The 18,169-nt window shown below is 38.6% G+C and overlaps 1 protein-coding gene across 1 annotated transcript; it reads right to left on the bottom strand.

Moving 5' to 3' along the window:
• Positions 1-305: 305 nt before the first annotated feature.
• Positions 306-6,659, bottom strand: LOC114540918 (the record flags this gene model as incomplete). The annotated part of the gene is made up of 7 exons (XM_028560914.1): positions 6,577-6,659; positions 4,994-5,041; positions 3,158-3,220; positions 2,609-2,667; positions 1,830-2,103; positions 1,340-1,761; positions 306-638 (listed from the first exon to the last, which is right to left on the bottom strand). Coding segments are annotated over exons 2-7 (1,194 nt in total), but the record flags the coding sequence as incomplete, so codon positions are not given.
• Positions 6,660-18,169: the final 11,510 nt, after the last annotated feature.

Here is an 18,169-nt window from a genome sequence, read left to right as displayed (position 1 = left end):
TGCTGCACTGGCTAAATTTTCCCGGCCTGCAGATGTGATTATCCCGTTCCTTTCAAGCTCATCGAGAATCTTGAATGCCCCGTTCACCCTGATCCCGAAGAATGATGCAAGACCTGCAAACACACGATCCACTAAACGATAAATCTCCTTTTTAACATCGTACAGTTTGCCGTCTTCATGCATCTTGTCAATGCTGGGTAACATCTTTTCATAGCGCGAAAAATCCTTTCGAAGTCCAGCCATTCCTCTACACACCCCACGACATGGAGGATTCCCGGTAGAAATATAGTTGTCATGGCAATTACTAAGATCACACGAGAACACAAATATTTTTCCAGCTGTGCTCTGTATTCCTCGATCAATTTTGTTTGCCCATTCGATTCTAGTGGAGCAACAGTTAACAGAATATCTGCAAGATTTGGATTTTTTTGACACCAAGAGTCGCTCTGGAACTCTGCCATTTTAGCCGGGCAATGAATTAACTCGAAATCTTTTATGTTTCCCAACGGAGTCTTGCATGCCTGTGGAAGGAATCCGTCAAAGGATATCCCCCTCGGTGTTACATTGTCGTAAAACCATTCACCGCTCAATGCTTTGATACCCATGCTTGGTAGAATAGTTTCCCCGAGGTTGATTATCTGCGGGAAAAGCAGTCTTAGGTTAGATACATTGCATATCTTGCAGAATGATAGACCAACTTTTCAAGTAGGTAACAAGAAGGGAAAAAATCACCACAGCTAAGAAGGGAAGGGCATATTGGAATTAGCATAATTGCCAAGTTTGGCTGCAAAATGTCGGGTAGTACGGAAAATATAGCCATGTAAAGTGTGTGAAGTAATCAATTTTTGTACACTTCTGTATTACGGGCGAAAATGTGTAATTAATTTAATTACACTCTTTCGGCTAAGAGTATACAAGTTCGCTTGGCTATATCTTCGGTACACTTTACAATATTTCGCAGCCAAACTTGGCAGTTTTTTTTGCTTGAGTCAAAAGTTGGTCTATTATGCGAGTGATCCATTAAGACAGATGGATTTTGGCTAGGAGGTTGACTGTACCCTTGCTGGTATGCCAAAGACTCATCCTAAATGCTTTTCAAGGAAGTATCCACCTGATCTAGTATACTGCAAATTGACTGGAGGAGATTTGAAGTTCAAATTGATCAATGATTTATTAGATTTAAACACAAATTTACGTTTCCCCTTTAGGTGTACATCCTGACGTTAGACATGCAAAATTATCAAAGCGAGCCCTACCTCATAAAATATCCCTAGCCACGTTGCCACGCTAAAAGCCTACAGTTTTTATACCGACAATGAAATGGGATTCATTTACTTACCTGTAAGTGAACCAAGTTCGTTAAATTACGAAAGAACACTTTGCATTTCACTTCCTCTGAACTTATCAATATGGCCCATTCAAGATCGGAGTATGGCGTCATTTCGTCTCGGGCCAAAGACCCCAGAACAACAACTTCGTAGTCGCATGGCGGATCTCCTAACACCTGGACGCATTGACTGATAACTCTGCTCAGGAAACGTTTCACTCTTGATGATATTCTTTCACATAACTTCCTAATTTCCGATGCCCGTTCAACAAATTTCTTCTCCGGCTTTTCGTGCTCTTGGCTATCGTAGGCTGACCTTTTCTGTTTCAACGATTCCAAATATTCTTTCGCCTCGTCTCGTAGTTCCTCCAGCTCCTTCTTGTCAAGTTCTGAGTCAAAATCACATCGAAGTGGATCTCCTTCAGCTGATAACACTAAGTTGTTTTCAATACCCAGCAGTCGTTTAGACACCGCTTCATTGTCTCAATCAAGCAATCCGTGCCGGCACGACCTTTCTTTATGCAGTTCTTCACGAAGTTGTACAGCGCCCCTGCTTGAAGAAGAAGTCTCTGCTTTTCTAAAGAATTCCCAGTAATTTTCGCTGCTTTCGTCTCCAAGACTTCCCCTAGGCAGAAATGTGGCTGCCAGCTCACCTCAGTCGACCTGTTCTCTAGTATTTGCTTTCGTACGGCTTGAGAACAGTGTTTTTCAGCAATATCTAGCTCCGCTCTAGACAAAGCTTGTTTCGCCATTGCAACCAATTCGGCACTTGTGTGCTAAAAAATGAAGCATTAATTGTTTTAAAAACGCTGCCTTTTAGTGAAACGAATTTCTTTTTATTTCGACGAATAAAAAGATATCTTTCAGCAGAACGTGTTTTACAATTGACCGTAACGAAAAAGATGGCGGCATGTTCAAAATACTGCAGAGCTTGATCAAAGTTCACATTAAATGTAATAGTTTCGCCCCTGACTACAATGTGAAGTACTAATTTTTTTGAAATTCGTGGCGGCATGTACATTTTACCAGAATGCATTGCAGGCATTAAGAACGATTGATTGAAAAAAGATGGCAAGAAAAACTCTTAATGACGTGAAATTTTAACACAGCGAAGAAAATAACTTCCTGTTTTATGTTTGTCCTTTAAAAGACGTCAGCGCTTTTTTAAACCATTTCCGAGCGCAATGCATTCTGGTAAAAGTACATCCGCCATTTTTTTGTTATGGGTAATTGAAGTAGCTGGACGAACACCATCAACTAAATGCATAACAATTTCATTACCTCGACGGCAGCTTTATTTTGTTCGCCCAGCATTCCTGGAAAGATTACTGTTCGAAAGTCTATTGAGAGAAAATTAAGATTATTATTATTAATTGTGAAATTCATGAATAATTAATGAGTCTAACTTGCAATCATTGCGCAGTATTTTGGTCACATGTATACATCTGTAATTCTCCATAAAGGTCTCATTAATTGTTAATAATAATTTTGTTAATTAGTAACTTCATAACTTTGTTACACACATGTCCTAATATGCATTAAGCTTAATTTGTTAATTTCACAAGCACGTTAAAATACGAACCGAAAGCTTTGCAGTGTTACATATCGACGTGGTGTACCTACAAGCTAATTTACTTAACTATTAACTTATTGAACAGAATGGAATAACTATATAGAAAATAAATATATTCTTTTTGAGAATAAAACCTTGCTGTCGAAAAATACTGCAGGGTTGAACAAAGTTCACATTAAACTACAATGTGAAGTGCTAATTTTTTGAAATTCATCAAATTCTACCCGCATTGTTTAAGTATACTCTATGATATTTACCTTGCTGTTTTGCTTGTAAATATGACCTTCCCCCGTTCAACCATGGCAACAGTTGCCTGAAACCTAGTAAATTGAACATTGACATTCCTAATTGCAATTATAGCTAATTAATTGATTCCATGCAATCTTGCCTGCTATTTTATAAATTTCTCTTATATAATTTGAAACCTGGCCAGAAATTTGATACAGTCAGCGGTTGTTGTATTATTAGATTGCGGGCGCACGCGAGAATGACGTAACCTTGCTAGGTTTTGCTTAAGAAAAAAGTAATTTACAAGTATATCATTCATATCAAATCACATTGCATAACAAGAAATAAAATGCTAAATGTTTTGCGCAGTGGTGTAGCCAGCCAGACGATAGAATTTTAACAATTAAAGCAAAGTTATCATAATTATTCATTCCTTTAGAAATTGATTGTTTTCCGAGTGAACAAACACAAAAATATTAGCATAACCAGGAGTAGGCCTTCAGATTAGCTACGAGAAAAATCTGTAACGCCATTTGAAACCAGTTTAAGTTACAGAACGTTGCGTATTTTTTACACATATCGGGTTGATCATTATTCGGACTAACAAGACTTTTGGACACGAAAAGGTTGTAATATGACGATATTATACGGACCTAAACTTGTCACTCAACGTTGTTGTACAATTTCAATAACATATGGAACCAGCTATTTGAAATAGGTCTTATCTTGCCTCCTTGTGAAAATTGTTGAAAACTTGGTGAGAGAATATCAAACACGAATGGGCAAGTAAGGTAAGCCGTGTTTTTCTTGTATATTTCTCGCGTTTTGACTGTGCGAATAAGCCTCATTGTATATGCGCCTTTAATGCCTCTCGCCATGTTGTATTTAATTTCTGGTCGGGTGATCCAACAGATTGAAGCAAAGATTGCATCAACACGTCAGTGGGTTTTTTCAGGGATTTCACAATTAAGGTAAATTTACTTCAAATTAACTACCACCAGGGAGGGAGGGTCAGTCCTAACAGGATATAAAAGTTTTAAAGACAGGATTTACAACTAGCAGTAATCACAGATTAGTGATGTGCGTTCGAAATGTGTTGATTTCGGTTAACGATCATTAACAAAAATGTTAACATTATAAGGTCACAGGCTCGATCACAGCGTATGTGATACAAAAGGTTACCCGCAAAATGAGTAATTTAACAACAGTGATGGCTGTCAAAGTAGAGCGAGCACATGGTCTCCAGTTACTATGGCGACACATCAGAACGAGGCAAATCTGACATCGCAAATCTCGATATGACACGGCTAGGAAGCGTTCTCCTTCTTCGAACGCAAAAAGTTCTTTGAGGACAGTAGCTTACATGACTTTTATAACAACACATATATAGACAAAGCACGTGCACTGAAAACGAAAAATAAGGCACAAGTAGGCGTAAATAATATAAGTGCGTTGCAATTCTGTGTGGAATCTAACACGTAATTAAAAAATCCCACAAATTGCATAAACCCGCGAATTGCTTTTGAAAGAATTCTAGTATGTATTTGAATGTACTTTGATACTTCGGTTTTCAGGGTCACGTTGAGCAAATTTTCCGCGTGAGATCTGCGTATACTTTGTCATGTTATAAGATTGTACGACTGTACCGACTATTCATGCATGCATCGAGGTCAGTGACTAGGACAAGCATTAGCCAGATTTAAATCGAAAATGTATTTACATAATTGATAAATAACGTTACCAAACTGATTTCTGTGCCGCCTACGGTACAATATAGAATTTGCAAGCTTCGTATATCCTGCTACAAACAGTTTCAATTCTAAATTGATGCTTTTATAGGCTAATGTTATTTGCTCTATACTGACCGTCATCTCTACTTCTCGAGGGTGTCTTTGAGCTGCATGCCATTTTGTCTGCAAGAATTTGAAGAAAAAAAGTAAAACACCAGTTTCATAGTCATGTGCAAATCATGGTCATGGTCACGTTCATGGTCAGTATTACTATTATTATTTTTAAGTCTTTATAAAAAATAGTTACATCTGGGGCCGGTTGTTCAAAGCTGGGTTAGCGCTAACCCTGGGTTAAATTTTACTCCGCTGTTTTGGTTTATATGCTTCTGCACCGCTGTTTGTTTCAAGATTTCACAAAAGAAGACTTCTACTGATCCACAAAATATTAATGAAAAAAACATGTTCAATTTCATAGAAATATTGATGTGAAAATTTGAGTTAACCCTGGGTTAAGCTAACCGGCTTTTGAACAACCGGCCCCAGACGTGTAACTGTACAAAATCAAGCAATAATTTTTTTTGACTGTTTACAAATAATAATCTGACTGATAGTTAAGACTTATTAATTTACTGGCTAAAATAGTCAAAAAGACATCTATTTTAAGCCGTTCGTTTAAACCATTCTGTCTTCATATATGCAGGTCATGGCCATGGTCAAGTGCAGGCCATGATCATAGTCATGTGCAAGTCATGGTCATAGTCATGTGCAGGTCATGGTCATAGTCATGTGCAGGTCATGGTCATAGTCATGTACAGGTCATGGTCATGGTCATGGTCATAGTCATGTGCAATTCATGGTCATAGTCATGTGCAATTCATAGTCATAGTCATGTGCAAGTCATGTCATAGTCATGTGCAAGCCATGGTCATAGTCATGTGCAAGTCATGGTCATAGTCATGTACAGGTCATGGCCATAGTCATGTGCAAGTCATAGCCATGGTCAAGTGCAAGCCATGGTCATAGTCATGTGCAAGTCATGGTCAAGGCCATGGATTATTCCTTGTTGAAATTTGTTTCGCTGAAGGAAGAAAATGTGCTGCAAGTTGGGACCACGCCCTTTTTTCTAAATGGTTCCGGCAAGCCCGCATGCATGTAGATTGTTTTAAAGGTCACTAACTGGATGTGTAACATGCAATACATTGGGTATTTTCCTTTACACCGAAAAAACTACCCTCAAAATATGACCGATTTAGCCATTTTGGCCGTTAAAAGCGAAGTCCCCATAACAGCTAATATCCGGCATGAAAATGGTAGGTTTTCAACCCAACGGCAAACGACCCACCCTTAAAAAATTTCGATTGAGTGGTGTGCTACGTCACACTATGACAAGCTGTTCTAAAAAGGTATTTTGATGCTGATAAATACTTCCATGCCTTAATCCAACTCATCATGAGAATGTTGTAACTTGTGGACTATAATAATAAATCAAGCTCCACTGTCCTAAAGGTATATGCCGAGGCGTAGGAGCATACGCGATCTCATTAGTACGTCTTTCTTCGGTTTCTGTATTGCTTCAGAATTTGGAAGACCCATAGACTAAGAGGACTGTACAATACTGATTAGAAATACTTTCCTACAACAATTCCAACATCGCCCGACAAGGTAATCGACTCAAGACGTAAAGTACGGTCAATGACAATGAATGAGTAACGACTTACCAACCGAGACTTCAACAATATGATTGCTTCGTTTGTGAAAACAACTTTAATCCCCTTTTCCCTTCGCACTTGTTAAACAATCTTACCGGCGTTTCTAAAAAAAACACACTATATAAATTCTGAATGAGAGGCCAATGCCACTCAATGTACCCAATCATCTAACATTCAGTTATACCTTTTGAACACACAATGATTCTGGCCATTCGGACAAAATGCTTTTATTTACAGTCGTCACGCAATATACCAAACTATCATTACAATATGGTTTCGATTTCATTTTCGATAGGTCTGAGTGAAATTAATAACTTATTCGCAGAAAAACGAAAGCACATTGCATGAATGAATGAAATATGACGATATTTAGAAGGTATAAACCCAATATCCATAAGAGTAATGGAATGTAAAAATGATACCGCCAAATATTAAGACATAAAATAAAATATTTAATTTTGGCTTCAATTTGTTTCAAGGATAGCGACCGAGTTGCCGTTTCACTTAACATAGATTGTTCAAGTCAAGGTTGTTATACCACGTACCCTTCTTGAATTTCATTTTCATGACGTATGCGGAATATAAACTAACTCAGTTCGGATGAATTTAGACACCCTAATCTCTAGGAATTTCTTGGCAATGTAATATATCACTTTTCCATTTGGACTTATGGGGTCATGGAAGGGACCTACTTGAAGAGGTCATATAAATAACACATCAAAATCAGCAGATAGTCACATCTTACTGATAAGCCGCACTTGTAGTATAAGTCAAAATACTAGGTCGCGTCGTTATCTCAAACCACTCACCCATGGCAACCGCATACTTTTCGAATTCCTTGTTTTTAATTCTCTGTTGTTCTCTGTTGTCTTTAGACTGTCTAAATTTTACATATTACTATTCTGTCATAATTCTGAGCTTTTTTTGGATTAGGATGTGCAAAAGAATCGGAGAAATGCCCATTATAAGATCTTAACGATGAGCGTTGCCGTGAGCGATGCGATAATATATCATGCAGATTATGAATGTTTATGTAACAAATCAACGCATATCGTCTAAAGCCTCGATTTTGAAGCTAGATATATCAAAATGATCCTAGAAATGTGAACTAAATCACTGTAACCAGTTTCCGTTTGCCTTTTGGGCAACATTCTAAGGATTAGACCGCTTTGAGGTATAATATGTAATAATAAATATATCGTAGAGGTTTAAAGGATCTTATAAGACCATAGACTAAGAGGACTATACTGTCTACACAATACTGATTAGAAATACTTTCTACAACGATTCCAACCTCTTGCGACAAGGTAATCGACTTAAGACGTAAAGTACGGTCAATGACAATGAATGAGTAACGACTTACCAACTGAGACTTCAATAATATGATTGCTTTGTTTGTGAAAACAACTTTTATCCCCTTTTCTCTTCGCACTTGTTAAACAATCTTCTACCCGTGTTTCTAAGAAAAACACATTATATAAATTCTGAATGAGAGGCTAATGCCACTCAATGCACCCAATCATCTAACATTCAGTTATACCTTTTGAACACACTATGATTCTGGCCATTCGGACAAAATACTTTTATTTACGGTCGTCACCCATGCAATATACCAAATTATCATTAAAATATGGTTTCGAATTCATTTTCGATAAGTCTGAGTGAAATTAATAACTTATTGGCAGAAAAACGAAAGCACATTGCATGAATGAATGAATTATGACGATATTTAGAAGGTATAAAGCCAATATTAATGAGAATAATAGAATGTAAAAATGATACCGCAAAATAGTAAGACATAAAATGAAATATTTCATTTTGGCTTCAAATTTGTTTCAAGGATAGCGACCGAGTTGCCGTTTCACTTAACATAGATTGTTCAAGTCAAGGTTGTTATACCAAAACATGTAGCCTTCTTGAATTTCATTTTCATGACATATGCGGAACATAAACTAACTCAATTCGGATGAATTTAGACACCCTAATTTCTAGGAATTTCTTGGCAATTTTTAAAAATTTATCTCTTTTCCATTTGGTCGTTTGGGGTCATAGAAGGGACCCTTGCTTAACATAGAATATCTTCTGCAAGTATTTCGGCTAAAGATACCGGAATACCACCAAACGATAGCGCTTGAAGAGTTCATACAAATAGTATATTTAAATCAGCAGATAGTTAAAAGCCACATTTGTAATATAATTCAAAATACTAGGTTGCATTGTCATCTCAAATTACTCACCCATGGCAACCGTATACTTTTCGTAATTCCTTTTTTTTTTTTTTTCGTTCTCTGTTGTCCTCAGACTGTCCAAATTTTACGTTTTTATTCTTCTGTTATAATTCAGAGTTTTTTTTGGATTAAGATGTCCAAAAAATCGTAGAAATAGCCATTTTAAGGTCTAAGCGATGAGCCTTGTTGAGCGTTGCTAAGCGCGTGCTTAGTGCTTGTTCAGAATCCGTATTGTCACGCAGTTCAAAAATGTGACAAAAGTCTGTGATGCACCACTTCCTAAGGTCTATTTGACCGCAAAAATCGATTCCTGACGTAAAATTGGACCAAAGGGGTCAGTTTTTCCGCTTTTTTTCCCCGACATTTTGTTGAATCTGTTTATTATTGTGAAATGCTTGCCGTGAGCGATGCGATAATACATCATGCAGATTATGAATGTCTATGTAAAAAATCAACGCATATCGTCTAAAGCCTCGATTTTGAAGCTAGATATATCAAAATGATCCTAGAAATGTGAACTAAATCACTGTAACCAGTTTCCGTTTCCTTTTGGGCACAATGCTTTGAGTTATAATATCTAATAATAAATAAATCGTAGAGGTTTAAAGGATCTTAATTTCGAGTGGAATTATACACACTTCAAACACACTTGACTTTGAAGTGTGTATAATTCCACTCGAAATTAAGATCCTTTATTTAAACCTCTAGAATTTACCTGCATGGAGTGAAGTGCCAAAAATCATAATCGATTTACCCTCGCCAATTCCCGGCATTGCCATCCTATACACATTAACCACGTTTGCTCTTGTCAGCTACCCTACATGTAGCTCAGTGGCAAGAGCATTGCGGCGGCATCGCAAAAGCGTAGGTTCCGGATTCCTGCCGTAGGACCTATAGTTGACTCATTTTTCCATCAACTGTTCCTGGCTTGAATTTGAAATGTGTATAATTCGACTCGAAATTAGGATCCTTTAAACCTCTAGAATTTACCTACATCGAGTGAAGTGCCCAAAATCATAATAAATGAATCGCATGCATTTTAAAGTAAATATTATAGTGAATTTGCATACAGAACTAAAAAAATCTATCTATTGAGGACAATTTCCTCTTTAAAATGGTTCAATTTTTATTAAAATCGGTCAAGTATTCGCGCAGGAGACGCATATTAAAACTGAGCCGACCACTTTTAAACGTCATCTGATCAGCCGGAAAAGAGTTTTAAAACAAAAATACAAATTACTTTCACTATCGTATTTGCAGGCCTCTTTCTTCAACAAATATTTATTTTCTCTTTCAGAGAAGAATTTTCTTTGTCCTCCATGTTTGCTTAATTTATTAACTATAATTGCTCAGGCTTTGGCGAAGTATATTTTTTTCGAATATATTTGAATTTGAGGTGGAATTCAATAATCTAGTGATTACAAATTGAAGTTGTGATAACAGATTGATTTCACACCAAAATAATAGAAATAGATTATGTGGGGAAATAGATTATGTGCATGGTAAGTGTAGATTTTTGGAAATCCCTTTAAAGAAGCATTTCCTACATAATAAAGAGTTAAATGCTTTTTGCTAAAATGGATTGCTTTAACATACAGTCATTATAAAATGTTTCAAGACAAAGAATTTACAATGTTTTGTCTACCACAATCTCATTTATAGCTACATTACTTTAAATATAATGATATTGGCGTTGATGTAAAGTGAAATGTGTCAAATACGCCGCCAAATAATAATGTGAAAGTTTTAAGAATGTTTATTTGAAGATATGGCTGTATTATACCAAGTCGTAAAGGCAAAAGGCTCCGACAAAATAATTTTGTTTTATGTGACGGCGCAATATGGCGAATTCTTATTATGCAAACGTCTTATTATGCAAAATTGTTTCGCTTTCATGAAATTAAACAGTATACTCAGTAAACGAAAGCACGTTGTTTTGAACGAAATATGCAACATCAAAAGGCAAACACACTACCAATAAAAGTAAACTAAAGAGTGTTAAAAGATTACACTAAAATTCCTTCAATTTGGTCCAGGATTGGCTTCAACAAAGGGCCGCCGGAATTATCCCTCCTTTTCACATAACACAGAGTCTTTGCATGTAATTTTCGTGACGGTTGCAGTTAAGAAGACTTGTTGTAAAGCATGCCAAGTGTGTTGCACCTGCGGAATTTGAGAACCACTGAGCGGATACGCGAGAACGGCTTTGCCCAATAAATTTGAAAAAGATATGAAAACGACGACATGACGCGTGGCGTTTAAAATCCCGCCTATGCACCCACGTTCCCTCGTATAGAGGGGTATTTATTTAATTGATTCCCAATCGATATTTTAACATAAAATATTTGCTGACATAAATATTTTAACGTTAAATATTCTTCGGTTTTCAAATTCTTTGGCATCGTGTAGACGGGTCCTTAATTACGGTTATACAAATATTCATTTCGCTGCATGTTCCACCCGAATGAGATTAAATTTAGAAAATATTGAAAAACTAAAATTTGCTGTCGATGGTTATGGTACGTACATTATGAATTTAAATGGTACTGTCTATCCATTTTTTTTAACAATTTTTCAAATCTTGCTTCCTTTTCAAATATTTTAACCGTAATCAGTAAGCTAGATTTATGAATTATGCGCCGATTCCCCGTCTTCCCTTTTAAAGATAGCCATGACGGCTTCCGACATTTTGAAATATTTCGGACAGGTGCGTGTAGTCCCGCGCAAAACGCCGCGTGAAATTATTCAGTATTACGCCTATGACATAATTTACATGCATGTACACAACGAAAATTTTCTGGTCATGTGGCACAAATACTGATTTCCAACAGGTTTTATGAAATTTACTACCCGTGATATATATTTTTACTTCATACGTTTTAAGATATCCAACAAATATTGCAGTTACCAAAGCGTATTTACAGCGTCAAACATAGTCGCTATCTTATGGAACTGATCTATATTAAAGTGTTGCTATAATGAAGCTTTATACCATATTTAAACAAAAGCGTCTAAAATAAGTGTGCGTAATCAATGACAATGTTTCTCGCCCTATTTTAAATTTGCAAAATTAATGATGTAATCCATATGATTCAAACGACAAAAAATTGCAACGAAATTTATCAATTCAATTTTATCCACTTTTGAAGCCACTCTTACTCTTACAAATCTTCTGGTGATTTTTTTGCCCCGTTTCCCCTCATCCGACCTCGCAGCCGGTGTGGCACATTGACCTACATTTTTCGTCATTTCATTGTAATCTTTCAAATGAGTCGCGCGTGCTTGTATCTTAGATGGTAAACGTGATTGTTTGAGATTAGTGTCAAGTTTCCAGCGCATCAATCACAGGCTTATGACCTGGAATAATCTGGAGAACAGAAAGGAAAATGTCTTTCGCTTTTCTCGTATTTCCAACATCGTTGTGAGTGTATCCTAAGACAGAAAGGATAAGAGCATATTCTGGCGCTGATCGATACCGTTTTACCTGCTCCTCCATTTGCTGTACTGATTGTTGTGCATTGTCGACTTTATTCAATTTCAAGAACGCAGGAACCATTTCATGATAAACGAGAATCTCCAAAGGTAAGATCAGTTTGCCTCTGGCTTCTACTTCACGTTGAAGATAAACGCTAATCAACAAATTGTCTACGGACGTAAGCGTGACCTTCGTCTCAGATTTCTCATCCAAAATATTTTGAAATTGGGAGATAGCTTCTGCAAAACGTCCCTGTCTGCAAAGGAACGAACCAAAGGCTCTCGCAACAAAAGAATCCATTTTTTCTTCTTTCAGGCGAAGTTTATTAAAACACTCTTCGGCTTCTCTCATCCACCTTGTGTACAACGCCTTGTCTTCGTTTAGAGCTGTCATCGCTTTCACCTGATAAAGCTCAGCAACGGCTGCCACCAAATCTTTACCGTGACTGTAATCTTTGTCCATGCCCAAACAATATTCATAACATTCAATTGCGCCATCTAACCTTCCTCGTGCAGACAGAAGCGTTCCTAATGTTTCGTAAACGTAATAAAATTCTCCAATTCTCCACCGTTTAAGAATGGCTTTTTGTGTGACAAATGGTTTGTCAAAAATTCCTTCTTCAGCATGAATCATCTCGAGAAAATCAACATTTAGATCTTCCAGCACCTCCTCCGTGTCACCCTTTGAACCGGTGGACAAACTAACTGAGGGAGGGGTGGGTGAATCGATATCACAACAAAGAGATCCATCGAGCTCGCCCGACAACCACTCGACTGATGTCTTCTCGCTTTGGTCCAGGGCAGGTGTCCACTCATCAAGCTTGCTGTACAGTATATCAAGATCGCTATCGGAGAGCGGAAAAGTAGTATTCTTGAGCTTCAAGGAACATTGATCGTCAATAAGGGTTGCTAACGCTTTTTCACAGGAACCTAAAACGTACTTCATTACCGAAGAACTCTTGACAAATACTTCGACCTCCTCTCCTTTCTCTGATAACTTTTTGCAAGTGGCCACTGCTTCCTTCTTCCTCCCCAATGCGACACAGACGTGCACCAGTAAATTGTAAGCCAAAATCCCCGCCGTTGTCACGCATTCACCGTGGTCTTCGATGTATCTCTTTATGCCGGGACTGCATAAGATGCGCGAGGAATACGAGAAGGAAATTTGAATATCCCAAAGTTCATCATTCTCTGAAATTATCCCCCTCAGCACTTTGTCGGCTTCTTCAAAACACTCCTGATCATAGAGAAGGCCTACGTAGCTTATTTTAAGAGGAATGTTTTCTGCACTGTCTAAACCAAGTTGATAAAATTTTTCAGCTAGGTTTCTCTCCTCGACGGTGCCTTTTCCCGTATTTTTTATGGACTGGCGTCTGTGACAATGTCCAAGCCTAGTTGTTATCGCATCGCGAGCTTTCTTTACATCCGAAAAATTTCCAGTGCACTCTACGACACTCAGCGCTCTTTCGTGTAGCATAACCGCTGCCTCCTCTCTTCCACGGTCAACGTAAAGTTTTGCCACAATCTCGAAAAATCTGGGAAGCATATTCAAGCCATCTGTATTTTTCAGTAATATCTGCATGCAGAGTTCTATCGTTTCTTCAAATGCTGTGACATTCGACTGTGTGAGATGAACCTTCGCTACCGTGATTGCGTCTAACAATTCCAGGAATTCCTGCTCCATGGAGATGGTATCTGGGAGCCCCGATGCTAAGAATTTCGAAAGTGACTTTGTTAACCATATTAGGGCAGCATTGTTGTCTCCTGACGATATTTGAATCTGTCCAATCCAGGAATAAAGACAACAACGTATATTTAAATTATCACCATCCAGAACAGTGTCGTTCACAACTGCATCTTCATTTAGAACGCCAGCTATATCTTCAAGTATATCTTCAGGAGGCTCATCAATCACATCGGCTATTTTGGGGGGCTCGTCTACCTTGTTTAAAAGAGTAAGTGCTGTAACCAAGATCGGGTTAGTATCGTTCACCTCTGCTTCTTTATTGAGGGCGTCAGCCATATCTTCAAGAGATTCAACAATCTCATGCGCTATTTTTCGCGACTCATCTACTTTGTTTAAACGGAAAAGAGCTGTAACTAAACATCGTCGAAGTTTATAATTCAACTTCACATATTTTACCAATTCTTTTGGCCGCGTGCTGCAGTGCAGCATCTCGATACACACAAGTCCTCGTTTGCTGATGGAAACCACTTCTTCAAGTTCGTGATCTGCAGTTGCTAAACTCATCAAACATTGGGCAGCTTGTGAAAACAACTTCGTCTGAAGGGGCAGAAAGTTCTCTTCTTTCGATACAGAAGCGCCAAACAAATGCATGCCCTCTTGACAGGTCTTCCAAGCAGCTTTATAATCATCGCAGAGCATATGACTTCTCGCTAATTCTGTCAAAACTTCCAAATGTTCTGTTTGGACACAAGGTGTTTTTGCCTCAGCATAAAAATCAGCTGCGTCGACAAAACATAGGGCTGCCGTGCGATAATTTCTCTCAAACATATTGCAATCCCCTCGCATTTTAGAAATTTTAGCTTTAGTTTGTGGTTGAGAGGGAAAGGAGTCGGCGAGATGTAGATACACCAACATCATCATTGATCCGTGGCTTTTTTTCGTCTCGAGTGCTTCATTGAACAAATATTCAGCAGGATCGATATTCTCTGGGCAGTTATTTTGGAAGAGAGACACGACAAATGGCTTTAAACGTCCACGAATGGTTCTGGATGCCTGCAAAGTATTTCCAGTCTTTAAATTGCTATTTACATTCTCAGCCAGCTTGTGCAACTTATCCATTCTCTCTTCAAAATTCTGGATTCTTTTTGATTGCTTTTTTTTCCTTGCAGTGATGTTCTGTGATTCTGTTGCAATTTCTTCGCAAAAATCGAAAAGCAATGTATCGAAATCCAAGCTTCCATCATCAGACGGTAAAAACTCAAACAGCTTCGTTGTTACATTATGCACAACGCGTGCGAAGCTGGAGTCTGCAGCCATCGGTTTTGCTTTGCGTGAACTCGTTTCTCCCTTTTTTGCTGTTATTTTAGCGTCATTAGAGCGTGTAACAACTGACGATACTGCTTCAACAAGCTGGTCTGTAGCCCCAGGGAAAGCTAAAGGTGCTAATTCTTCGGCGATCCACTCTTGAGTATGCATGAAAAGGCGTTCTTCAAACGCCCTCGTTTGCATATTATTGTTCGCAGTACTTTCCCTTTCGGCTGCATTGAAAAGTTTATTTGCGCGTTCGAGAGCAATGTACGCCTTTCCCAATTCTTCCAAGGACGCATTTGTATCTGAAAGTGCGGTCAGGGCGGCAACGTCAACTTCATGTGTATCAACTTTGATACTTTTGCACATTTCCAATGCTTCAAGCAAGAGTTTCTCTTTTTCCTTGACAAAATCAAATAAACTATATTTTGACGCCAGGAAGACCAACATTGAAACGACCATGCTATCTACATACCCAAGTGAGATTTGATGTTGGAGAACCTCTTTAGCCCGGTCATAGTGAACCCGTCGAGAATTCTGTGTCTTTTCTGAGGACAACGGGACATCTATTGAATTGAAGTATAAATTTGTCATATCCCCAACGTTAATGTGCAGCTCGGCTTCGAATAATGGAGCATTCAATAGGGCACTCGACTTCTTGTAGTTGGCTAGTGCCTCCTCATAAAACGCAAGGGCATGATCGACGTCTTCCAGATTGACCCAAAGCATCCCAATCCTCCTTATATAGTCGCATGATTGGATGTCTCCGGTGACTTTTGAGGTATGCTTCCATGCTTCTTTCAACAAACTTTTCACCTCTTTTGAATCCTCCTTTTCAAACATTATCATGCAAAGCTGTAACAAGCACTCAACAATTGCGCACGTGTTCTCATTATCGACCAGGAAACAGTCCAGAGCCTCCCTATAGAAGGGCTCTGCTTGTAAAGGAAGACCTTGTTGAACGTAAAATTGTCCGAGAATTTTAAGATACTGAGCTTTGTGGCGCGCTTTAAGCTCGGAATTGGGGTCCTCGAGGCTCCTTTTTATCAGAAGTACCGCATCCTCGTGTCTTCCAAACATGAAAAGGTTATCGGCAGCAACACCACAGGTTAGAGGCACTTTTATGTCCAAGTTAGTTATCCTCTTTAAACACTCTTGCGCAACCATCGAAGAGTTCAGCGCCTTTTCTGACTCATTTAAAGCGTTCCAGGCAATCGCTAGCATGGCATGAGTTGTGCATTCCAAAAAAGGCTCTCGCTTGAAACTGTCACTTTTTAAAAGTGCTAAAACGTCCTTGAAATAGGAAATAGCTTCCTCATTGTGGTTGGTGTGGAGGCAGAGGATTCCTACCATCATTTGATCTTCGATATTAATCAATTTTTCGCCGCTTTCACCATTCAGGGACTTGCGTAATTGAAGAAGCTCCTCGTAGTAAACTTTACCTTCCTGGTACAGGCCTAGTTTTAATGTGATTATTCCAAGCAAAGTTAACGTCATCTTGGTTTGTGGGTTGTAGTTAGAAATGAAAAAAGTACGTTCCATCGCGAGTGCTCGTTGTAAACACTGGTAAGCTTGCTGAAAATTCCCTTGATTAATCAATAATCCACCGAGCTCGTTTAAAAATGCAATGCTCTGGATGGAAATCCCTTCTTCCTCTACAACCATTCCGAGATAAGCAACCAGTTTTTCCGACTCCTCTCGATTTATTTGCCGATGAGTCATTCGCATAGGGCTAAAGTAAGTCGGAAAGTTCTCGGACTGATCGACGATCGCACAATGATCAGAAATGTGTCGAGCCACTTCCAAATTTCCTTGGGAAAGGTGGAAGAGGCGCAAATGTTCCAAGACCTTCAGTAATTCCAATCTGCTATCTGGTTCATTTTGCAGTAAAATAATGTTGATCGGCGGAACGAAGTGCCCATTTTGATCGACATTCCCTTCTGGAAGGCCATGCTTCTTGCACAGTCTACGAGTTAAAGCTTCAAGTTGTTTCTCTACGCACAGAGCCATTTCCGCACTACTGTCCAATTCCATCTGAAACGAAAGTCTGCGAAGTTGCATTTCCACATCTTCGGGGTTTTCTTCCAGTGCTTTTTCGTAACACTCAAGAGCTTTCTCGTACTTCAAGATACGACTATAAACATGACCCCTAACTGCGGGAGAGCAGTCAAAAAACGTCTGTTCCGCAAACGAACTTGAATTGTTTCCGTCCAATATACAGCATTGTCGAATAGCTTTGTACAAAGGCGTTGCAACGAAGAAAATGTGAAACAGTTCTTCTTCATTCAGCAAACAATAAAACGTTTCAAAATTGCTTGCAATTGCCTCATCTTTATCAATGGTGTTTGCAATGACTAGCTCTCCCTGTTTTCCGGCTTCAAGGTATGTTTTTATTCTCAGTTCGAGAGCAATGCCTGCTGCACTGGCTAAATTTTCCCGGCCTGCAGATGTGATTATCTCATTTCTTTCCAACTCATCGAGAATCTTGAATGCCCCATTCATCCTGATCCCAAAGAATGATGCAAGACCTGCAACACACGATCCACTAAGCGATAAATCTCCTTTTTAACATCGTACAGTTTGCCGTCTTGCACATTGTAAATGCTGGGTAACATCTTTTCATAGCGGGAAAAATCCTTTCGAAGTCCAGCCATTCCTCTACACACTCCACGACATGGAGGATTCCCGTTAGAAATATGGTTGTCATGGCAATTACTAAGATCACACGGAGAACACAAATATTTTTCCAGCTGTGCTCTGTATTGCTCGATCAATTTCGTTTCCCCATTCGATTCTAGTGGAGCAACGGTTAACAGAATATCTGCAAGATTTGGATTTTTTTGACACCAAGAGTCGCTCTGGAACTCTGCCATTTTGGCCGGGCAATGAATCAACTCGAAATCTT

The sequence above is a fragment of the Dendronephthya gigantea genome, unplaced genomic scaffold, assembly GCF_004324835.1.
Source record: "Dendronephthya gigantea isolate DGI-Jeju-01 unplaced genomic scaffold, DenGig_1.0 000254F, whole genome shotgun sequence".
Classification (NCBI taxonomy): Eukaryota; Metazoa; Cnidaria; class Anthozoa; order Malacalcyonacea; family Nephtheidae; genus Dendronephthya; species Dendronephthya gigantea.
Note: the sequence above shows the minus strand (reverse complement) of the source record. Positions and strands in the feature narration are given on the sequence as shown.